The sequence below is a fragment of the Salvelinus namaycush genome, chromosome 8 (genome assembly GCF_016432855.1).
Source record: "Salvelinus namaycush isolate Seneca chromosome 8, SaNama_1.0, whole genome shotgun sequence".
In the NCBI taxonomy this organism is placed as follows: Eukaryota; Metazoa; Chordata; class Actinopteri; order Salmoniformes; family Salmonidae; genus Salvelinus; species Salvelinus namaycush.
In genome coordinates, this window is record NC_052314.1 from 38,116,017 (window position 1) to 38,141,380 (window position 25,364).

General features: G+C 42.8%; 1 protein-coding gene across 4 annotated transcripts in view; it reads right to left on the minus strand.

The window, feature by feature from the left end:
• LOC120052655 (putative tyrosine-protein phosphatase auxilin) overlaps positions 1–25,364 on the minus strand; it is a 62,347-nt gene that overhangs the window by 8,103 nt on the left and 28,880 nt on the right. For all 4 annotated transcript variants that reach the window (XM_038999700.1, XM_038999697.1, XM_038999696.1 and 1 more), the window contains 8 exons: positions 23,951–24,099; positions 14,880–15,002; positions 13,551–13,684; positions 9,257–9,451; positions 8,924–9,041; positions 5,958–6,037; positions 5,590–5,783; positions 989–1,393 (listed from right to left, as the gene is read on the minus strand). In XM_038999700.1, the coding sequence (XP_038855628.1) occupies positions 989–1,393; positions 5,590–5,783; positions 5,958–6,037; positions 8,924–9,041; positions 9,257–9,451; positions 13,551–13,684; positions 14,880–15,002; positions 23,951–24,099 (1,398 nt within the window). The remainder of the gene's footprint in view (positions 1–988; positions 1,394–5,589; positions 5,784–5,957; positions 6,038–8,923; positions 9,042–9,256; positions 9,452–13,550; positions 13,685–14,879; positions 15,003–23,950; positions 24,100–25,364) is intronic.

Genomic DNA, 25,364 nt, shown 5'->3' on the forward strand with positions numbered 1-25,364 from the left:
ATTTTGTGAAGTGCACCAGTCCATCCTGCAGCAAAGCACCCCCACAACATGATGCTGCCTCCCCCGTGCTTCACGGTTGGGATGGTGTTCTTCGGCTTGCAAGCATCCCCCTTTTTCCTCCAAACATAATGATGGTCATTATGGCCAAGAAGTTATATTTTTGTTTCGTCAGACCAGATGACATTTCTCCAAAAAGTACGATCTTTGTCCCCATGTGCAGTTGCAAACTGTAGTCTGGCTTTTTTATGGCTGTTTTGGAGCAGTGGCTTCTTCCTTGCTGAGCGGCCTTTCAGGTTATGTCGATATAGGACTTGTTTAACTGTGGAGAGAGATACTTTTGTACCCGTTTCCTCCAGCATCTTCACAAAGTCCTTTGATGTTATTCTGGGATTGATTTGCACTTTTCGCACCAAAGTACGTTCATCTCTAGGAGACAGAACGCGTCTCCTTCCTGAGCGGGATGACGGCTGCGTGGTCCCATGGTGTTGATACTTGCGTGCTATTGTTTGTACAGATGAATGAACGTGGTACCTTCAGGCGTTTGGAAATTGCTCCCAGTGATGAACCAGACTTGTGGAGGTGTGATTTCCCCTTGATGTCAAGCAAAGAGGTATTGAGTTTGAAGGTAGGCCTTGAAATACATCCACAGGTACACCTCCAATTGACTCAAATTATGTCAATTAGCCTATCAGAAGCTTCTAAAGCCAGGACATCATTTTCTGGAATTTTCCAAGCTGTTTAAAGCCACAGTCAAGTTAGTGTATGTAAACTTCTGACCAACAGGAATTGTGATACAGTGAATTAAACAATTGTTGGAAAAATAACTTGTGTCATGCACAAAGTAGATGTCCTAACCGACTTGCCAAAACTATAGTTTGTTAACAAGAAATTTGTGGAGTGGTTGAAAAACGAGTTTTAATGACTCCAACCTAAGTGTATGTAAACTTCCGACTTAAACTGTATGTTATAATATCCATTGACTACGTACCTGGGGAGGGGCAAGGGGAGGTGGAGGGAGGGGCTATTTTCTGGGGGGTGGACTGGGCCGAGGCGGGCCCACTTCCAGGCGGGGGCTGGGGGGAGGCTCCGAACAGATCCCCCAGGAGGTCCGTGGTGGTGTTGGTGGTGGGGGGCTGGGGTTTGGGGCAGGGGGGGTTCACAGCAGCACCATCCAGGCCCAGGAGGTCCATCTCTTCTGGGGGAGGAGGAGCAGTGGCGTGGGCCTGAGGCTGCTCTGGTCTCTTGGGGGCCCTGGGGCCAGCCTGGGCCCCTCCATGTCTCTCTCCGCTAACGTTGCTCTGCTGGCTGGACAGGGACAGCATTTCATCATCAGACGGCTCACTGTCCTCCCCGTGAGGGCGACCATCTGAACCACTGTGGGACCGGCTCGGCTCTACACGGGTCAGAGGACGGAGAGAGGGGAGGGGGAGAGGAGAGAGATAAGAGGTAGGTCACATCAGGAAAACGTGGTCTTCCTTTAATACATGGGTTTGCTTCCCACAAAGTATTCTACAGGAGAACAGGAAATATAACTTTGCTATAGGTATGCATTTTGCTAGCCACCACAGCAGAGTGACAAAGCTAATCTAACATCGCCCAGGGGATATTGCCTCTAACAAGGAGCTGATTTCCTTTAACTACAATAGCTAGTATCTCTACAATAGTTAGTATCTCTTTCCTCTCTGGAAAGGGTTCTACATTGAACTCAAAAGGGTTATACCTGGAACCAAAAAGGGGTTTTCAAAGGGTTATCCTATGGGGACAGCTGAAGAACCCTTTTAGGTTCTAGATAACACCTTTTTTAATAAGAGTGTTTTGTGGTCTCCTCTACTCCAGACCTTACCCTCCAAGTCCAGTCCCTCCATCTCATCTTGGAAGGAGAGAATGAAACCAATGTTAGGTTAAGACAGAATGTCAACCGCAGCTCTCAGTTAGCGGTGGCCATATGAGTGTCTGTCTATGTTTAGCTATCTGTGTCATTGTGCATAGTTTCCATTTGCGTGTGTACCTCGGTGCATCTGGGCATGTGTGTGTCTTGGAGCATACAGTGTGTGTACCTCTGTGTCAGCGCTTGTATCAATGCCGTGCTCATCTGTGTCCTGTTGTATGTGTATTCGCTATGTTGCATTCGTGCGTGTCAGGGTTTCCTTTTGACAACTTGACCGGGAAGATTCAAATTTACCGCCCATTTGAGAAATTTGCCGGATCCATATGCATTGGGTGCATAACCCATTAGAGCGTCCACCCACGGTGCTCAGAATGACAGAAATCACATTTAGATTGTGGTAATTCATCTTAACAGAACATGCAACTCCTGTAATGAAGCAACCAATAAAACATTTTCCAAAATATAATTCGCGGGAAAACACCATTCTAAACAGTGCACCTGGGAAAACACCCTTCTAAAACAGTGCACCTGGGAAAACACCATTCTAAAACAGTGCACCTGGGAAAACACCCTTCTAAACAGTGCACCTGGGAAAACACCCTTCTAAAACAGTGAACCTGGGAAAACACCATTCTAAACAGTGCACCTGGGAAAACACCCTTCTAAACAGTGCACCTGGGAAAACACCCTTCTAAAACAGTGCACCTGGGAAAACACCCTTCTAAACAATGCACCTGGGAAAACACCCTTCTAAACAGTGCACCTGGGAAAACACCCTTCTAAACAGTGCACCTGGGAAAACACCCTTCTAAAACAGTGCACCTGGGAAAACACCCTTCTAAAACAGTGAACCTGGGAAAACACCCTTCTAAACAGTGCACCTGGGAAAACACCCTTCTAAAACAGTGCACCTGGGAAAACACCCTTCTAAAACAGTGCACCTGGGAAAACACCATTCTAAAACAGTGAACCTGGGAAAACACCCTTCTAAAACAGTGCACCTGGGAAAACCCCATTCTAAACAGTGCACCTGGGAAAACACCCTTCTAAAACAGTGCACCTGGGAAAACACCCTTCTAAACAGTGCACCTGGGAAAACACCCTTCTAAAACAGTGCACCTGGGAAAACACCCTTCTAAACAGTGCACCTGGGAAAACACCCTTCTAAAACATTGCACCTGGGAAAACACCCTTCTAAACAGTGCACCTGGGAAAACACCCTTCTAAAACAGTGAACCTGGGAAAACACCATTCTAAAACAGTGAACCTGGGAAAACACCCTTCTAAACAGTGCACCTGGGAAAACACCCTTCTAAAACAGTGAACCTGGGAAAACACCCTTCTAAAACAGTGCACCTGGGAAAACACCCTTCTAAAACAGTGAACCTGGGAAAACACCCTTCTAAACAGTGCACCTGGGAAAACACCTTTCTAAAACAGTGAACCTGGGAAAACACCCTTCTAAAACAGTGCACCTGGGAAAACACCCTTCTAAACAGTGCACCTGGGAAAACACCATTCTAAAACAGTGAACCTGGGAAAACACCCTTCTAAACAGTGCACCTGGGAAAACACCCTTCTAAAACAGTGCACCTGGGAAAACACCATTTTAAAACAGTGAACCTGGGAAAACACCATTCTAAACAGTGCACCTGGGAAAACACCCTTCTAAACAGTGCACCTGGGAAAACACCATTCTAAAACAGTGCACCTGGGAAAACACCATTCTAAACTGTGCACCTGGGAAAACACCATTCTAAACAGTGCACCTGGGAAAACACCATTCTAAACAATGCACCTGGGAAAACACCATTCTAAACTGTGCACCTTATGGCGGTTCCATACTGTACGTTAGAAACTTAGAAAGAGGGGGAACCTAAAGATGCAACAACTAGTTGCTAATATGACTAGGATTGTGCCTCTGGCTTCTGGACAGCGAAAGAAAGTTGATTATGAAAATCAATACAACAGGAGAGAAATGGCATAGTGGAGGGTCCAATAGGGAAGTAAAGGGAAATACATTTTCCAAAATTATATAATTACTCCTGTCTATACAGAAAGAAATAAAATACTTCACCAGAAAGCATGATTTAACCACAGAGGAATCGAGGATCATTAGCTACTTATGAAAAAAATTGCTGTGGATTGTTTCAAAACACAAGCTCATAGGCCTATGCCCATTTGGGAAACCCGTAATTTGGGCAGCGCGCTTGGCAATATGCCTAGCTGATTATTGAGTTGCGGCTGTCAGTGAAAAACATCTCAAATATGTGAAGTTAATGTGACTTAAGTATAATTTAAAATGTTGAAACAAGAAGGGGAGGGGTGTGTGGAGAAGATACAGTGCATTCAGAAAGTATTCAGACCCCTTGACTTTTTCCACATTTTGCTACGTTACAGCCTTATTCTAAAATGTATTCAAAAATAGTTTTTCCTCATCAATCTACACACAATACCCCATAATTACAGTGTGAAAACAGGTTTTTAGACATTTTTGCACATTTATAAAAAAGTAACTTTAGAAATACCTTATTTACATACGTTTTCAGACCCTTTGCTATGAGACTCGAAATTGAGCTATGTTGGACATGATTTGGAAAGGCACACACCTGTCTATATAAAGTCCCACAGTTGACAGTGCATGTCAGAGCAAAAACCAAGCAATGAGGTTGAAGGAATTGTGGGTAGAGCTCCGAGACAGGATTGTGTCAAGGCACAGATCTGGGGAAGGGTACCAAAACATTTCTGCAGCATTGAGGGTCCCCAAAAACATAGTGGCCTCCATCGTTCTTAAATGGAAGTTTGGAACCACCAAGACTCTTCCTAGAGCTAGACGCCCGCCCAAATTGAGCAATCAGGGGAGAAGGGCCTTGGTCAGGGAGGTGACCAAGAACCCGATGGTCACTCTGACAGAGTTCCAGAGTTCATCTGTGGAAATGGGAGAACCTTCCAGAAGGACAACCATCTCTGCAGCACTCCACCAATCAGGCCTTTATAGTAAAGTGGCCAGACGGAAGCCACTCCTCAGTAAAAGACTCATGACAGCCCACTTGGAGTTTGCCAAAAGGCACCAAAAGGACTCTCATACCATGAGAAACAAGATTCTCTGGTTTGATGAAACCAAGATTGAAGTCTTTGGCCTGAATGCCAAGCGTCATGTTTGGAGGAAACCTGGTACCATCCCTACAGTGAAGCATGGTGGTGGCAGCATCATGCTGTGGGATGTTTTTCAATGCAGGGACTGGGAGACTAGTCAGGATCGAGGGAAAGATGAACAGAACAAAGTACAGAGAGATCCTTGATGAAAACCTTCTCCAGAGCGCTCAGGACCTCAGACTGGGGCAAAGGTTCACCTTCCAACAGGACAACGACCCTAAGCACACAGCCAAGACAACGCAGGAGTGTCTTCGGGACAAGTCTCTGAATGTCCTTGAGTGGCCTAGCCAGAGCCTGGACTTGAACCCGATCGAACATCTCTGGAGAGAGGATTTTCATTTTTTGGATCGGCCAAAAGCCGGCAATTGCAGGCTAACGAAAACCCTGGTGTGTGTATCTGTGTGAACATCTTTGCCTGTGTGTGTGTGTGTATGTTTCCATCTGGACTCACACAGTGTATCTGTGACTGTCACTATATGTGTGTGTCCATCTGTCCCGCGTGCCTCTGCCTGTGTGTCTGTGTGTTGTCCACCCCTCTACCCTACCTGCGATGGCGAGGGCGTCCTGGTGCTCTTGGTGACATGAGAACAGCACGTTGGGGATCAGGTCTTTATTAGGGAACTGTTCCCAGGGAGGGGTCAGGTCCTTCTGCTTGTCTGTACCCTCCACCTCAATGTCCACCAGCACATGGAACAGTTGGGGGTACTTCTCTGGAGAGTCACACGCATCCAGCTCCGGCCTAGACAGGTGTGTGTGTGTGTGGTGTGTGTCAGATAGAGAGTTAGTTAGTTCTTCATTCACTATTTCAAGAGCCACGTCCATATCATGACATACGCTGACATAAAAAACAATATCAAGTATTTCACATATTAATGCTTCACAGGTACAGATGACATAGGAGAGAGTCGCTCACTTTGTAAACTTTAACACGGTTGTCCCTGGAGCGATGAAGCCTGTGTGGAACTGGATCTGGAGTATCTGAGTGTTGGACACCTGCAAATACCAACCAGCAATCACATAGTTAGATTCAGGAAGTGGAAGTCTTCTCAAACAATGACACTGTGGAGACTTCTAATTTAGTCTGAATGCATTAGTGCTTTGTTTATGTTCCTTCAGGTTCACACAATCCGTCCGATTAGGTGGTAATCCGTCCTTGTGTGTCAACGTGTCAGAGTGTGACAGTATCTTCCGGAGCGTAATCTCGGTCTGTAAATGCAAATGTATCAGGATACGGTCTCATAAAATCAGAGCTCACAGGAACTCCCATAGTATAGCATATCATCATCTGTGAGGGTCAGTCTTTTCATATATATATATATATATATATATCTATATATCTATATATATATATACAGTGCCTTTGGAAAGTATTCAAACCCCTTGACTTTTTCCACATTTTGTTACATTACAGCCTTATTCTGAAATTGAGTAAATTGTTTCCCCCCCCATTAATCTATACACAATACCCAATAATGACAAAAACACATTTTTAGAAATGTTCGCAAATTTATTACAATTAAAAACCTGAAATATCACATTTACATTAATATTCAGACCCTGTACTTTGTTTAAGCCCCTTTGGCGGCGATTACAGCCTCAAGTCTTCATAGGTATGACACTACAAGCTTGGCACACCTGTATTTGGGGAGTTTCTCCCATTCTTCTCAGCAGATCCTCTCAAGCTCTGTCAGGTTGGATGGGGAGCGTCGCTGCACGGCTAGTTTCATGTCTCTCCAGAGAGGTTAGATCGGGTTCAAGTCCAGGCTCTGGCTGGGCCACTCAAGGACATTCAGAGACTTGACCCGAAGCCACTCCTGCATTGTCTTGGCCGTGTGCTTAGAAATGTATTGTTACCCTTCCCAGATCTGTGCCTTGACACAGTCCTGTCTCAGAGCTCTATGGACAATTCCTTCGACCTCATGGCTCTGACATGCACTGTCAACTGTGGGACCTTATATAGGCAAGTGTGTGCCTTTTCAAATTATGTCCAATCAATTTAATTTACCGGAGATGAACTCCAATCAAGTTGTAGAAACATCTCAAGGATGATCAAAGGAAACAGGATGCATCTGAGCTCAATTTCAGTCTCATAGCAAATGGTCTGAATACTTATGTAAATGAGGTATTTATGTTTTTCATTTTGTCATAATTTGTCATAATTTGGTATTGTGTGTAGAGAGGATTTTTATTTATTTCATCCATTTTAGAATAAGGCTGTAACGTAACAAAATGTGGAAAAGGTCAAGGGGTCTGAATACTTTCCGAAGGCAGTGTATATGTATATACAGTTGAAATAGGAAGTTTACATACACTTAGAGTTAAAACTAGTTTTTCAACCACTCCACAAATTTCTTGTTAACAAACTATAGTTTTGGCAAGTCGGTTAGGACATCTACTTTGTGCATGACACAAGTAATTTTTCCAACAATTGTTTACAGACAGTCAAAAGCCTCCCCCTTTTTCCTCCAAACATAACGATGGTCGTTACGGCCAAACAGTTCTATTTTTGTTTCATCAGACCAGAGGACATTTCTCCAAAAAGTACAATCTTTGTCCCCATGTGCAGTTGCAAACCGTAGTCTGGCTTTTTAATGGCGGTTTTGGAGCAGTGGCTTCTTCCTTGCTGAACGGCCTTTCAGGTTATGTCGATATAGGACTCGTTTTATTGTGGATATAGATATTTTTGTACCTGTTTCCTCCAGCATCTTCACAAGGTCCTTTGCTGTTGTTCTGGGACTGATTTGCACTTTTCGCACCAAAGTATGTTCATCTCTAGGAAACAGAATGCGTCTCCTTCCTGAGCGGTATGACGGCTGCGTGGTCTCATGGTGTTTATACTTGCGTACTATTGTTTGTACAGATGAACGTGGTACCTTCAGGCGTTTGGAAATTGCTCCCAAGGATGAGCCAGACTTATGGAGGTCTACAATTCTTTTTCTGAGGTCTTGGCTGATTTCTTTGGATTTTTCCATGATGTCAAGCAAAGAGGCACTGAGTTCGAAGGTATGCCTTGAAATACATCCACAGGTACACCTCCAATTGACTCAAATGATGTCAATTAGCATATCAGAAGTTTCTAAAGCCATGATATCATTTTCTGGAATTTTCCAAGCTGTTTAAAGGCACAGTCAACTTAGTGTATGTAAACTTCTGACCCACAGGAATTGTGATACAGTGAATTATAAGTGAAAAAATCTGTAAACAATTGTTGGAAAAATGACTTGTGTCATGCACTAAGTACATGCCCTAACCGACTTGCCAAAACTACAGTTTGTTAACAAGAAATGTGTGGATAGGTTGAAAAACAAGTTTTAATGACTCTGACCTAAGTGTATGTAAACTTCCGACTTCAACTGTATATATTTTTAAAACATACAATCTACCTGCATTGAAGCCGCTCAACATTACATTACATTCAGTCATCCAGCAGACACTCCCATCCAGAGCGACCCACAGGAGCAACCAGAGCGACCCCCCCCCCCCCCCCCCGAAAAACCTCCCCTCCACCCCCCAACCCCCCACCCTCCCCCCAAGCCACCATCCCCTTTCAACCCAACCAAAACCACCACCCACCCAATGTTGGTAATAACCAACAAAAAAATAGAGAAAAATGAAGGAAAACAACTAAGCAAAAACAAAAGCCATCAAGGATAACAAAAATCAAAACAGTAAGGCCAACTGTATGCATTTGTGTGTATATGTGGCACTATTTACATGTGCGTATGTGTGTGTGTGTCCTTGTGTATGCACATCTGTGCGTTTAAATGCGAGTGTGTGTGTGTGTATGCAGGTGTACGCGCGTACAAGCGCTTGTGTGGCATCAGCCTCAGGCAAACAGTGCGTCAGTGTTGTGTTAGCATGCTAGGCCTTACACTGTACCTTGGCCTGCAGTCGTCCTCCTATGGTGTTCCTCATATGATAGACAGAGATGACCACATCACCCTGGACATTGACACCTAGAGGGAAGACCACCTTCCCATCCTGGACCCTGTGCTCTCTGAGAAAGGGGGGGGGGGGGGGTGAGAGAGAGACAGACAGAAAGAAGGAGAAAGAGAAAAAGAGAGAGGTAGTCAGAGATGGTGTGTGTGTATGTGTCTCTGACTCAGTGCACTAGATAATCCAGTCATGAGGATCCAGGATTAACAAAATCAGGTGACAATCCAGGTCTTTGTGTGTCCGTCTGTCTTTATCTGTGTCTGCATCTGTGCCTACCGCATCCTCTCATAGTCCTGTGCTGTAGAAAAGATCTTAGTCTCCCCTATGAGGACCTCACAGAAAGGTCTGCAGCCGATGCGTTGTTTGTTGAAGCAGGGTACTGGACTCATGGTGACCGCCTTGACCACCAGGGGCTTTGAGTGTGGCAGGGAGGGCTTCTCTGATACCATACTGCACACATAGCCTATGTACCTGGAGACGTGAGAGAGAAAGAGTATGTCACGTTACACACATGAAACTCCCCTAAGCGCTGAGTACTGCCTAAAAACAAACATTGTCTATGTACATTAATACAGGGGATAAGATATTTTTGTGCTCGAAAATCACAAAGCTATCCCTCTTAATGTTATATACTTGAAATCGCTGCTATGTGTGGATGTTCTTGCATAAAAAGCATTCCCATCTTCAAAAACACAACGTCAAATCACCAACAAAGATGATGCTTGGTTTCCACTGTCCTTATACACCAGTCTCTCTCTTTTTGCACTGAAGAATGAAGGAGTCTTTGTTATAGAGAGGCAGCTTTGTGGTCAAGCGGCTGGCTGTGTGGGTGTTAGGTCACCAAGGAGGGGTGTGTGTGTTGCGGCGACTCAGCCAATCGGAAAATAAATAGGCTCGTAAAGGATTTAGGAGAGCAATGGAGGGGGGAGGAGAAAGGAGGAGGGAGGTTTTTATGTTCATCCATCTAAACATGACCAAACCCAAAGTCGGGGAGGAGAAGACTGTTTACAGTGCCTTCAGGAAGTATTTACACCCCTTGACTTTTTCCACATTTTGTTGTGTTACAGTCTGAATTCAAAATACTCATTAATGTCAAAGTGGAATTATGTTTTTCAAAAATAATTACAAATTAATTTAGAATGAAAACTGAAATGTCTTGAGTCAATAAGTATTCAACCCCTTTTTGGCAAGCCTAAATACAGTTGATGTCGGAGGTTTACATACACCTTAGCCAAATACATTTAAACTCAGTTTTTCACAATTACTGAAATTTAATCCTAGTAGAAATTCCCTGTCTTAGGTCAGTTGGGTCAGTCACCACTTCATTTTAAGAATGTGAAATGTCAGAATAATAGTAGAGAGAATGATTTATTTCAGCTTTTATTTCTTTCATCACATTCCCAGTGGGTCAGAAGTTTACATACACTCAATTAGTATTCGGTAGCATTGCCTTCAAATTGTTTAACTTGGGTCAAACGTTTCAGGTAGCCTTCCACAAGCTTCCCACAATAAGTTGGGTGAATTTTGGCCCATACCTCCTAACAGAGCTGGTGTAACTGAGTCAGGTTTGTAGGCCTCCTTCCTCGTACACACTTTTTCAGTTCTGCCCACAAATGTTCTATAGCACTGAGGTCAGGGCTTTGTGATGGCCACTCCAATACCTTGACTTTGTTGTCCTTACGCCATTTTGCCACAACTTTGGAAGTATGCTTGGGGTCATTGTCCATTTGGAAGACCCATTTGCGACCAAGCTTTAACTTCCTGACTGATGTCTTGAGATGTTGCTTCAATATATCCACATTATTTTCCTCCCTCATGATGCCTTCTATTTTGTGAAGTGCACCAGTCCCTCCTGCAGCAAAGCACCCCCACAACATGATGCTGCCATCCCCGTTCTTCACGGTTGGGATGGTGTTCTTCGGCTTGCAAGCATCCACATTTTTCCTCCAAACAAAACAATGGTCATTATGGCCAAACATTTCTCAAAAAAATACAATCTTTGTCCCCATGTGCAGTTGCAAACCGTAGTCTGGCTTTTTAATGGCGGTTTTGGAGCAGTGGCTTCTTTCTTGCTGAGCAGCCTTTCAGGTTATGTCGATATAGGACTCGTTTTATTGTGGATATAGATACTTTTGTACCTGTTTCCTCCAGCATCTTCACAAGTTCCTTTGCTTTTGTTCTGGGACTGATTTGCACTTTTCGCACCAACGTACATTCATCTCTAGGAGACAGAGCGCGTCTCCTTCCTGAGCGGGATGACGGCTGCGTGGTCTCATGGTGTTTATACTTGCGTACTATTGTTTGTACAGATGAACGTTGTACCTTCAGGCGTTTGGAAATTGCTCCCAAGGATGAACCAGACTTGTGGAGGTCTACAATTATTTTTCGGAGGTCTTGGCTGATTTCTTTTGATTTTCCCATGATGTCAAGCAAATGCACTGAGTTCGAAGGTAGGCCTTGAAATACATCCACAGGTACACCTCAAATTGACTCAAGTTATGTAAATTAGCCTATCAGAAGCTTCTGAAGCCATGAGAATTTTCCAGAATTTTCCAAGCTGTTTAAAGGCACAGTCAAGTTCGTGTATGTAAACTTCTGACCCACAGGAATTGTGATACAGTGAATTATAAGTGAAATAATTTGTCTGTAAACAATTGTTGGAAACATTACTGGTGTCGTGCACAAAGTAGATGTCCTAACTGACTTGCAAAAACTATAGTTTGTTAACAAGAAATTTGTTAAGTGGTTGAAGGTTGAAAAACGAGTTTTAATGACTCCAACCTAAGTGTATGTAAACTTCTGACTTCAACTGTTAAATTCAGGAGTAAAATTGTGCTTAACAAGTCACATAAGTTGCAGGGACACACACTGTGTGCAATAATAGTGTTTAACATGATTTTTGAATGGCTACCTCATCTCTGTACCCCACACATACAATTATCTGTAAGGTCCCTCAGCCGAGCAGGAAATTTCAAACACAAATTCCAAACACAAATTCAACCACAAAGACCAGGGAGGTTTTCCAATGCCTTACAAAGAAAGGCACCTTTTGGTATAGCAGATGGGTAAAAAAAAGCAGACATTGAATTTCCCTTTGATTATGGTGAAGTTATTAATTACACTCTTGATGGTGTATCTGTCACGGTGCTGATAAGCGACGGACCAAGGCGCAGCGTTTCCTGAGTTCCACATATTTATTTAAAGTGAAACTTCTTAAACCAAAACAATAAACAAGCAACACACCGTGACTACATGGTGCAACAAGCCCCAACACAAACAATATCCCACAAACACAGGTGGGAAAAATGGCTACCTAAATATGATCCCCAATTAGAGGCAACGATTACCAGCTGCCTCTAATTGGGAACCATACAAAACACCAACATAGAAATATTGAACTAGAACACCCCCTAGTCACGCCCTGACCTAATAAACCATAGAGAACGAAGGGCTCTCTATGGTCAGGGAGTGACAGTATCAATACACCCAGCCACTACAGAGATACAGGCGTCCTTCCTGACTCAGTTGCCGGAGAGGAAGAAAACTGCTCAGGGATTTCACCATGTTTAATGGCTGTGATAGGAGAAAACTGTGGATGGATCAACCTACATTGTAGTTGCTCCACAATACTAACCTAATTGATAGAGTGAAAAGGAAGCCTGTACAGAATAAAAATATGCTAAAACATGCATCTTGTTTGCAACAAGGCACTATAGTAATACCAATTTTTTGGGGGCAAAGCAATTAACTTGAGTACAAAGTGTTATGTTTGGGGCAAATCCAATACAACACATTACTGAGTACCACTCTCCATATTTTCAAGCATAGTGGTGGTTGCATTATGTTATGGGTATGCTTGTAACCTTTAAGAAATGGGGAGTTTTTCAGGATAAGAAACGGAATGGCACTAAGCACATACAAAATCCTAGATGAAAACCTGCTTCATTCTGCTTTCTACCAGACACTGGGAGATTAATTCACCTTTCAGCGAGGCAATAACCTAAAACACAAGGCCAAATCTACACTGGAGTTGCTTACCAAGAAGACAGTGAATGTTCCTGAGTGGACAAGTTACAGTTTCTACTTGAAAATCTATGGCAAGACCTGAAAATGCTTTTCTAGCCAGGATCAACAACCAATTTGACAGATCTTGAAGAATTTTGAAAAGAATAATGGGCAAATGTTGCACAATCTAAGTGTGGAACGCTCTTAGAGACTCACAGCTGTAATCACTGCCAAACGGGGTTCTACAAAGTATTGACTCAGGGGTGTAAATACTTATGTAAACAAGATATTTCTGTATTTCATTATCAATTATGACATTTTCAAACATTTCTAAAAACATGTTTTCACTTAATCATTATGGGCTATTGTGTGTAGATGGGTGAGAAATTTTTTTTCATACATTTTGAATTCAGGCTGTAACACAACAAAATGTGGAATAAGACAAGGGGTATGAATACCTTCTGAAGATCATTTTATTTTACTTTGCTAATCTTGTGTTTTCCATTGAAATTAACGGCAATCAATCAGTATAAACACAGGCACACACACACACACACACACGCACCTCCGGTGTGAGGGCCAGAGGCCTGAGCCGGGTCTCTTGGCGCTGAGTAGCTGCATGGCGGGCACTGGGTTGCTGAAGAGGTGGCAAAAGCAGAACATGGCACAGACCAGCACACCCGAGGGAGCACGCCCATCCTTAAGAGGGTGAATGAGAGAGCAATAGATGAAAAAGAGTTGCAGCAAGCTTTACAGTGCATCACTTCACACAACTCAATGCATGATTCCTAAAAACTAGGAGAGCCATTCCATGTTTCCTGTGCATGGCCAATATCTGTAGACTGGTCCCTGATCTGTTTTTGCTGGGACAAGGAGTTGTGTTTTCAGCCCCACATCTACTTATTCCTCCACAAGCACTAAACAGGGACTCCACACGCAGAGTTTATCACGTATCTGCTGCCACTGTGAGTGTTAGTAAACAGACGGTATATAAATAGATTTCCTGTCTCTTTTTGTTTAATAAACATATCCAGAGTTATAAATACATTCTTGCTTCAACGCAACATTCAAGTTTTTGGAAAAGATTTTGAAGAACTCTCATAAATACTCAAAGTGACTGCTCAACGCTGATAAAACTGCCAAGCACAATAAAATCACACACGGCAAGATGGAAAGCATTCCATTCCATAGTCATAGTGTACTGTAGTACTTAAGTCATATGTACAGCACACCTCTAAATATGTATACTTTCTCTACCCATAATTATTTTGCTACAGCAAACGGACAATCAGGTTTTTGTCGTTATATTCTACTGTAGTCCACAATTGTTCTCTTGTCTCTTGAACACAGAGACCATCTGTCTTTGCTAAAGGTCTGCAATGCCAGTGAAATAGCTCAGTGGAAACTGAAGCTGAAACAGCAGCCTAAGTACTCCAAGCTGTGTTTCCCTTGGACGTCAGGCAGTCCCGCAAACCCAGGACAAACCCAGGACAAACCCAAAACAAACCCAGGACGGGAGGGAGGAAACAATAGAAGGAGGAGGGTGAGGAGATGGAAGGAAGAGATGGGGAGAGAGAGGAATGGTGTGTAAACAAGAAAGAAGTGAGGATGCGTGTGAATGAGATTCACTTTTGTATATTATCTACTTCACTTGCTTTGGCAATGTTAACATATGTTTCCCACGCCAATAAAGCACCTTGAATTGTATTGAATTGAATGATGGTTCTCAGGACAGAGGCAACAATAAGAAGGGAAGGAGAAGGGTGTAGGAGATGGAGGTAGGGAGGTGGAGCGAAAGAAATGGCGTGCAAACAAGTGAAGAGGAACAGAGGAAAAAGGACAGCATGAAGAAAATGAAAGTGAATCTGAATAAGAACTTTGGGTCTGGTCTTACCGAGCAGGTGATGACACACACATTCTTGGGGTTCTGTTTGAGCCAGTTGTGCATGTTCTTACACACCGCAAACAGATTGTGCAGGCTTGGAGCCTGGCGGGACGGCCAGTTACACTCCGAGACCTGGAGGGAGGGGGGAGACAGAGAGAAGGGGGAGAGAGAGAGGGAGGAGAGAAGGGGTTGTAGAGAAAGAGTGGGGAGAGAAGGGGGTGAAGAGAGAGAGAGAGAGAAATAGAGATTATTTGTGACACCCTTGCGGTGGCAGCAACATGTGCACAAATCACGAGGTACCATGATGAGTCACGTAATTACAATGACATTACCAGAGAGAGAGAAAGAGAGCCATTTTGAAGTCACAGTTTCCCCCAATACACTAATATCTGCATGAGCAGAGGAAACCGCAGACTGCACAGCCATTTCAGCTGCATTGTACCAGTGAATGAGCAGAGTCTGAGCTCAGGAGGATAGTCGTGACTTTAGACTTGAAAGTTAGAATCCTTCATTGAAACAACAACAAACACTCCCCGCCTGTTTTGGTCAAAAAAAAACGGAGAGATGGGCCTGGAGAAATGTAATCACGCTTGAATTTATCGACAGAGGTATGGATGCAAGGAATATCAATCAACGATACAGTATCAATGGTATAGAATTAAACTATGTTTTGAGGCTATACAATGTTTGTTTCCATTTGCATGGTTTACAAACATTGGAGTCAAACAAGCTAATGCTATGGGTTCTGATGGGCTACGACAGTTGAACTAAGCCCATTAGGCATTTTATAAATTATACTCTTCAAGAATCAATGGGTATCTATCATTAATTTATGTTAAAAAAAAATGGATGTAGCAGCTAAGGATTTCACATGATTTCACGAGGCCTATTTCACAGGATTTCACATGAGGCCTATTTCACACAATTTTACGAGGCCTATTTCACATGATTTCACATGAGGCCTATTTCAATGATTTCACGAGGCCTATTTCACATGATTTCACATGAGGCCTATTTCAATGATTTCACGAGGCCTATTTCACATGATTTCACATGAGGCCTATTTCAATGATTTCACGAGGCCTATTTCAATGATTTCACATGATATGCCTAAATAATAACCACTACGCTAATAAATAAACAAGTTTTTCTTTCGATTATTTAATTACCTAAAGCATGTTATTTCAAGTTATCCTTTTGGAGTGCAACATCACATTGTTAAAAAAAGATTAGATGGGCAACTGAAGGCATCTAGGGCTTATGTTAACTTTGATTGGGTTCGATGAAAATGATAGACCTTTCAAATGTTTGTTGTACGCAACGTTGTATGCAACATTATCAGCAAGTGACTTGATGTACTGTGCCAAAGCAATTTTGAGTTGTCAAACAGGAGTGACGAGTGTCTCAATAATGGTAATATTGTCAAAATTCAGTTGTCAAACATTTGACAACCATCAGAATTGGTTAACAAAAAGGTTATGCATGCCAACATGTTAGGCAATAATTAAGAGTAGACAAAGTGATCGTGTCAGGTGGAAATTATATCAAACGTTTTACCATTGCAACATTTGATGTACAGTCACATTCACCGTGGTTGTCTGAAGCGTGCTATAGAGTTCACAGCTGGCGATGCCTCATTGCGATTGGTTATTCCCCATCATTTGCAACAATGTCAATGAGTGTCATCACAATCATTCCTTTGCAAAACCTCAAACTGTCAAGATTACCATCTTAGAAAAACTCAAGAGTTTGTCTGGGAAGTGTTTTAAAGGCCCCCTGATGTCAAAAACTTGATTTTCCTATGTTTTATCTATATTTCCACACTATGGGGTCAGAATAATACGGTGAAAATGCTGATAACGCTCTTTTTGTCACGTTCCTGACCTTATTTCCTTTGTTCAGTCTTGTTTAGTTGGTCAGGACGTGAGCTGGGTGGGCATTCTATGTTATGTGTTTCTATGTTTGGTTTAGGGTTGTCTAACTAGCCTGATATGGTTCTCAATCAGAGGCAGGTGTTTTACGTTGTCTCTGATTGGGAACCATATTTAGGTAGGCTGTTCTCACTGTTTGTTTGTGGGTGATTGTTCCTGTTCGTGCGTTCATTGTTTTTTCATTGTTCTCTTGTTCAGGACTGTAGCGTCGTTGGTTTCGTTTGGTTTATTGTTTTGTTCGTCTAGAAAAGTATTCTAATAAATATGGATACATACCACGCTGCGTTTTGGTCCTCCTCTCCTTCAACCAACGACGAGAGTCGTTACACTTTTAGTGTAAGAGTTGTTTGTAAAGACCACCTGAAATATCATCCTTTGTTGGGATAGAGTTTTGGCCTTTCATGGTGATATCATGCGATAAATTAGTTAATAGACCAATAAGAAAGAGTTCCAAACCTCTCTGCCAATAAACAGCTAATTTTCAGTTTTCCCCTCCCCACTCAGACCACTCCCAGACAGTAAAAGCTCAATTATTGTTTGAGAAATTGCCCTTTGCTAAGAAGCTATTTTTGTTTCTTTTTGACCATTTTAATTGAAAGCAATCACAGTAAGGCACTTAATTGTTAGCCAGAGATTAATTGATATTGAGATAAAAACAGCTGTATTTGACCTTTAACATCATCCTAAAACCTACTTTGAGCTAGGAGTTTTATTTTGTCTTGTGTGTGTGTGTGTGTGTGTGTGTGTGTGTGCGTGCCTGCATAATGAGAGAGGGGTGATGATGGTTGAAGGCTGGTGCCTCGTTGACCCATTAACTGGATGGAACGTTCTAGCCAGATAGAATCCAAGCATAACATCTAGTCACTGAAAAGTAAAGAAGCTCGAGTGGGGACCAGGGCCCATATCCACAAAGCGTCTCAGAAAAGGTGTTGGGAATCTAGACAAACTCTGAGCCAGAAGTAAAATCAACTCATAAAAGTTTATCTCAGCTGGAAATCACAACAGTTTGAGGCAACACAAAGATAGTAAAAAACGCTCATTGACATTGTTGCAAATTATGGGGAATAACCCATCGCTATGACGCATCGCCAGACAACATAAACTGTTGTAATGAGAAAACGTTTGAAATCATTGAATTTTGATGATATTATTGTTATATCAACACACTCATCCCTCCCGCTCAACAATTCAATCGCTTTGGCACAGTAGGCAAGTCGCTTGCCGATAATGTTGCATAACTTTTTTTTAAAGTCTATCATTTTCACCGAACACAATCAACGTGAACATATATTGACAACGTGATATTGCGCTCCAAAGGAATAACTTGAAAGAATATGATAATGAAATAATCGAAAGAAAAATTTGTGATTATTTGTTAGCGTAGTGGTTAGTATTTAGGCATGTAATGTGAATTAGGCCTAGTGAAATCATTGTCAAGAGCGCAAGAGCTACTGTGGCATGTAGGTCGAGATTACTTACGGGTTGATTATATAGAAATATCAACAACAAAAATGTAAACAACTCCAAAGCAATTGTTTGTCTATGCTGCATGAATCACTGACCTGCTACCTTTTTCGATTGTCAAGACATCTGCTGGTAACTCTTAACTAGTTTGGACAGCTCATGGAGTCTCCTAAATATATGTAGACTAGGTAGGACTCTTATGACTAAAGAGGCTTCATGCAGAGCTTTTATTTTCACCCATAAGAGTAGGAGTGAAATATCTCTATTCTTTTTAAATGTAACTAGGCAAGTCGGTTAACACATTTTTATTTTCAATCACAGCCTAGGAACAGTGGGTTAACTGCCTTGCTCAGGGGCAGAACAACAGATGTTTACCTTGTCAGCTTGGGGATTTGATCTTGCAACCTTTCAGTTACTAGTCCAACACTCTAACCACTTGGCTACCTGCCGCCCCCAATTCTCAGCACTATTCTCTACTCTGAGACGCTTTGTGGACACGGCTCCTGATCGAGGAGTCATTGGAGTCCTATTTAGACTACTTCACTTCTGCCTCACTGTGAGACAAACTTTCCAAGTTCAGTCTTTCATCCTGATCTAGTTCTATGCATTGTCCTATCCACTTTCACAGTTTCCAGTGGGTATTCTATGTCAATAATATTATGTCACATGTTTGACATGAAACAATGCTGAGTACCTATGGGTAATGTATTATACAACATTGCATACATGTTGGTATTGTGTGTTTTCGCATTACAGTGCACCAGATAGTAATAAATGTATGTGTGAACTGAGGCAGCTTCCCATGTGTATCTCTGTGTGGATCTTGGTAGGCCTGGGTAGACTTTTCTCTCTCTCTCTCTCAAACATGTTACATAATATTATTGACATAGCATAGGAAACTGTGAAAGTGGATAGGACTATATATATATATATATACACATACAGTTGAAGTCGGAAGTTTACATACACCTTAGCCAAATACATTTAAACTCAGTTTTCATTTAATCCTAGTAAACAATGACATTTAATCCTAGTAAACATTCCCTGTCTTAGGTCAGTTAGGATCACCAATTTACTTTAAGAATGTGAAATGTCAGAATAATAGTAGAGAGAGCTATTTATTTCAGCTTTTATTTCTTTCATCACATTCCCAGTGGGTCAGAAGCTTACATATACTCAATTAGTATTTGGTAGCATTCGGGTAGCCTTCCACAAGATTCCCACAATAAGTTGGGTGAATTTTGGCCCATTCCTCCTGACAGAGCTGGTGTAACTGAGTCAGGTTTGTAGGCCTCCTTGCTCGCACACTCTTTTTCAGTTCTGCCCACAAATTGTCTATAGGATCTAGGTCAGGGCTTTGTGCCGGCCACACCAATACCTTGCCTTTGTTGTCCTTAAGCCATTTTGCCACAGCTTTGGAAGTATGCTTGGGGTCATTGTCCATTTGGAAGACCCATTTGCGACCAAGCTTTAACTTCCTGACTGATGTCTTGAGATGTTGCTTCAATATATCCACATCATTTTCCTTCCTAATTATGCAATCTATTTTGTGAAGTGCACCAGTCCCTTCTCCTGCAGCAAAGCACCCCCACAACATGATGCTGCCACCCCCGTGCTTCACGGTTGGGATGGTGTTCTTCAGCTTGCAAGCCTCCCCCTTTTTCCTCCAAACATAATGATGGTCATTATGGCCAAATAGTTCTATTTTTGTTTCATCAGACCAGAGGACATTTCTCCAAAAAGTACGATCTTTGTCCCCATGTGCAGTTGCAAACCGTAGTCTGGTGTTTTATGGCAGTTTTGGAGCAGTGGCTTCTTTCTTGCTGAGCAGCCTTTCAGGTTATGTCGATATAGTACTCGTTTTACTGTGGACATTGATACTTTTGTACCTGTTTCCTCCAGCATCTTCACAAGGTCCTTTGCTGTTGTTCTGGGATTGATTTGCACTTTTCGCACCAAAAGTACGTTCATCTCTAGGAGACAGAACGCGTCTTCTTCCTAAGTGGTATGACGGCTGCGTGGTCACATGGTGTTTATACTTGCGTACTATTGTTTGTACAGATGAACGTGGTACCTTCAGGCGTTTGGAAATTGCTCCCAAGGATGAACCAGACTTGTGGAGGTCTACAATTTTTTCTGAGGTCTTGGCTGATTTCTTTTGATTTTCCCATCATGTCAAGCAAAGAGGCACTGAGTTTGAAGGTAGGCCTTGAAATACATCCACAGGTACACCTCCAATTGACTCAAATTTATTAAATTAGCCTATCAGAAGTTTCTAAAGTTTCTACATCATTTTCTGGAATTTTCCAAGCTTTTTAAAGGCACAGTCAACTTAGTGTATGTAAACTTCTGACCCATTGGAATTGTGATACAGTGAATTATAAGTGAATTAATCTGTCTGTAAACAGTTGTTGGAAAAATTACTTGTGTCATGCACGAAGTAGATGCCCTAACCGACTTGCCAAAACTATAGTTTGTTAACATGAAATTTGTGGAGTGGTTGAAAAACGAGTTTTAATGACTCCAACCTAAGTGTATGAAAACTTCCGAATTCAACTATATATATAGTTGACCACCACAGGAAAAGAAACCCAGAGGATAAGTTCATTAGAGTTATTTGCATCCCAAATACATGCTTCAAAGAGTTCAAGTAACAGACACATCTCAACATCAACTGTTCAGAGGAGACTGCGTGAATCAGGCCTTCGTGGTCGAATTGCTGCAAAGAAACCACTACTAAAGGACACCAATAAGAAGAAGAGACTTGCTTGAGCCAAGAAACACGAGCAATGGACATTAGACCGGTGAAAATCTGTCCTTTGGTCTGATGAGTCCAAATTTGAGATTTTTGGTTCCAACCGCTGTGAATTTGTGAGACGCAGAGTAGGTGAACGGATTATCTCTGCATGTTTGTTCCCACCGTGTAGCATGGAGGAGGAGGTGTGATGGTGCTTTGCTGGTGACACTGTCTGTGATTTATTTAGAATTTAAGGCACACTTAACGAGCATGGCTACCACAGCATTCTGCAGCGATACACCATCCCATCTGGTTTGCGCTTAGTGGAACTATCATTTGTTTTTCAACAGGACAATGACCCAACACACCTCCAGGCTGTGTAAGAGCTATTTGACCAAGGAGAGTGATGGAGTGCTGCATCAGGTGACCTGGCCTCCACAATCACCAGACCTCAACCCAATTGAGATGGTTTGGGATGAGCAGAGTGAAGGAAAAGCAGCCAACAAGTGATCAGCATATGTGGGAACTCCTTCAAGACTGTTGGAAAAGCATTCCAGGTGAAGCTGGTTGAGAGAATATGAAGAGTATGTAAAGCTGTCATCAAGGCAAAGGGGTGGCTACTTTGAAGAATCTAAAATATATTTAGATTTGGTAAACATTTTTTGGTTGTTACTACATCATTCCATATGTGTTATTTCATAGTTGACATCTTCACTATTATTCTACAATGTAGAAAATAGGAAAATAAAGAAAAACCCTTGAATGAGTAGGTGTGTCCAAACATTTGACTGATACTGTATACACACATAGTATACGTATATACACTGCTCAAAAAAATAAAGGGAACACTTAAACAACACAATGTAACTCCAAGTCAATCACACTTCTGTGAAATCAAACTGTCCACTTAGGAAGCAACACTGATTGACAATAAATTTCACATGCTGTTGTGCAAATGGAATAGACAACAGGTGGAAATTATAGGCAATTAGCAAGACATCCCCCAATAAAGGAGTGGTTCTGCAGGTGGTGACCACAGACCCCATCTCAGTTCCTATGCTTCCTGGCTGATGTTTTGGTCACTTTTGAATGCTGGCGGTGCTTTCACTCTAGTGGTAGCATGAGACGGAGTCTACAACCCACACAAGTGGCTCAGGTAGTGCAGCTCATCCAGGATGGCACATCAATGCGAGCTGTGGCAAGAAGGTTTGCTGTGTCTGTCAGCGTAGTGTCCAGAGCATGGAGGCGCTACCAGGAGACAGGCCAGTACATCAGGAGACGTGGAGGAGGCCGTAGGAGGGCAGCAACCCAGCAGCAGGACCGCTACCTCCGCCTTTGTGCAAGGAGGAGCAGGAGGAGCACTGCCAGAGCCCTGCAAAATGACCTCCAGCAGGCCACAAATGTGCATGTGTCTGCTCAAATGGTCAGAAACAGACTCCATGAGGGTGGTATGAGGGCCCGACGTCCACAGGTGGGGGTTGTGCTTACAGCCCAACACCGTGCAGGACGTTTGGCATTTGCCAGAGAACACCAAGATTGGCAAATTCGCCACTGGCGCCCTGTGCTCTTCACAGATGAAAGCAGGTTCACACTGAGCACGTGACAGACGTGACAGAGTCTGGAGACGCCGTGGAGAACATTCTGCTGCCTGCAACATCCTCCAGCATGACCGGTTTGGCGGTGGGTCAGTCATGGTGTGGGGTGGCATTTCTTTGGGGGGCCGCACAGCCCTCCATGTGCTCGCCAGAGGTAGCCTGACTGCCATTAGGTACCGAGATGAGATCCTCAGACCCCTTGTGAGACCATATGCTGGTGCGGTTGGCCCTGGGTTCCTCCTAATGCAAGACAATGCTAGACCTCATGTGGCTGGAGTGTGTCAGCAGTTCCTGCAAGAGGAAGGCATTGATGCTATGGACTGGCCCGCCCGTTCCCCAGACCTGAATCCAATTGAGCACATCTGGGACATCATGTCTCGCTCCATCCACCAACGCCACGTTGCACCACAGACTGTCCAGGAGTTGGCGGATGCTTTAGTCCAGGTCTGGGAGGAGATCCCTCAGGAGACCATCCGCCACCTCATCAGGAGCATGCCCAGGCGTTGTAGGGAGGTCATACAGGCACGTGGAGGCCACACACACTACTGAGCCTCATTTTGACTTGTTTTAAGGACATTACATCAAAGTTGGATCAGCCTGTAGTGTGGTTTTCCACTTTAATTTTGAGTGTGACTCCAAATCCAGACCTCCATGGGTTGATAAATTTGATTTCCATTGATAATTTTTGTGTGATTTTGTTGTCAGCACATTCAACTATGTAAAGAAAAAAGTATTTAATAAGAATATTTCATTCATTCAGATCTACGATGTGTTATTTTAGTGTTCCCTTTATTTTTTTGAGCAGTGTATATATATATACTGAGTATAGAAAACATTAAGAACACCTGCTCTTTCCATGACATCGATCGACCAGGTGAATCCAGGTTAAAGCTATGATCCCTTATTGATGTCACTTGTTAAAACCACTTCAATCAGTGTAGATGAAGGGGAGGAGACAGGTTAAAGAAAGATTTCTAAGCCTTGAGACAATTGAGACATGGATTGTGTATGTGTGCCATTCAGAGAGTGAATGGGCAAGACAAAACATTTAAGTGCCTTTGAACGGGGTAGTAGGTGGCTGGCGCACCAGTTTGTGTCAAGAACTGCAACACTGCTGGGTTTTTCACGCTCAACAGTTTCTTGTGTGAATCAAGAACGGTCCACCATCCAAAGGACATCCAGACAACTTGACACAACTGTGGGAAGCATTGGAGTCAACATGGGCCAGCATCCCTGTGGAACGCTTCGACACTGACAAATTGAGGCTGTTCTGAGGGCAAAAGGGGGGAGGTGTTAGGAAGGTATTAGGAAAGTGTTCTAATGTTTGGTAAACTCAGTGTATATCTGTCTCACCCGGTTGGAGAACTTGGCGCCTCGATAGTTGCGCTGTGACAGGTTGAAGACGGTGTAGTGGTCTGCGTGCCGTGAGTCCAGGAAAGAGCGGATGTCCTCCACATGGTTCTGGTTGCCGATCTGCAACGCCTCCGCAGGATATGACATCACTGGCAGGGGACAGAGAGGGAGACATATGTTCAATCCCAATGACCATAGAGGTGATGAGGCATGCCAGGATATACAGTCCAGTACTATTATTACACACTGTCATGGGGTTCCACTTTCATTCCATCTGCATTGTGCAGTTTGGAAACCCCTTCAGGGTTATGGACCTGTGGCCATAGGGGTTTACAAACACAAACCAGGTAGGGAATCATACTAATAATTTAAAAGATGAGTCTTGTACTGTATGTGGTTTATGTAGTTAAAGTTACATTAATCTGGTTAAAAGTGGGTTGAAAGTAATGTTAACCATAGGCAGGGTGTGAATTACAGAGCAGCGGGGGGGGGGGGGGGGGGGGGGGGTCAGCTGAGTGAGATGTTAGCTCCCCTAAATGCAACAAAGTCAAACTTTGGTGGGGTCTCTAAATAAGGCTAATTTAACCATTTTCCTATTTGTTTAAAATGCGGTGGTAAATATGTTTTACAGTGGTAAATATGTTTTACAGTGGTAAATATGAAAATAAAAGCTTCCAAATGAAACAAACACCCCCATCTCTCTGTCATGGTTTAAACCATTTATTTCTACGTGGCTGCACAAACCCTCTCCCTGTCTACAGCACGGTCCACTCAGTGAGTTTGGCCTCAGCTGAGCTCCTATAAACCCATAGATTTTCCTTTGTATTTTCCTTCGTAAATTTTCACAATTTTGCCATATGTCCTTGATAAAAAAATTTTTTTAAAAGCCTTTCTTCCAATGCATTTGATTTACCAGTTGATTTATCATTGTTTGCTTTTGTCAGTCAGCTGTTTAGAGCGCTCATTGCTTTGTTGTTCACGTGCATGTGGGTATTGGTGTTCTCCGGGTCGTCCGTGGCCAGACGAAGTAGACCATTTATTTAGCTTCATTATTTTCTATCAATAGTTGGTTTTCTTTCCTGGATCAGCGGATGATGGTCGCCGATATCACTAGACACCAATGGCATAAGCCTAAATTATTTGGGATTTGTGTGCCCATGAGAACTGTTTTCACGGTGAAACACAATGAAATGTTACGAAAGCATAGTTACACTTCCAGTGCATTTTCAGAGATCTCCAAGATCCAGGAATCTTACAGGGTTTAAGTTCTAATTCAATTGTTAAAAGCTTAATAATTACAAACAACGCTGTCATAAATGTCATTCATGTAAGGAAAGACAGGTAGTGTTTTATGTCACACCATCTGAGAAGACTCCAAGCATTAACTCAGGAATTATGGACAACTCATGAACTA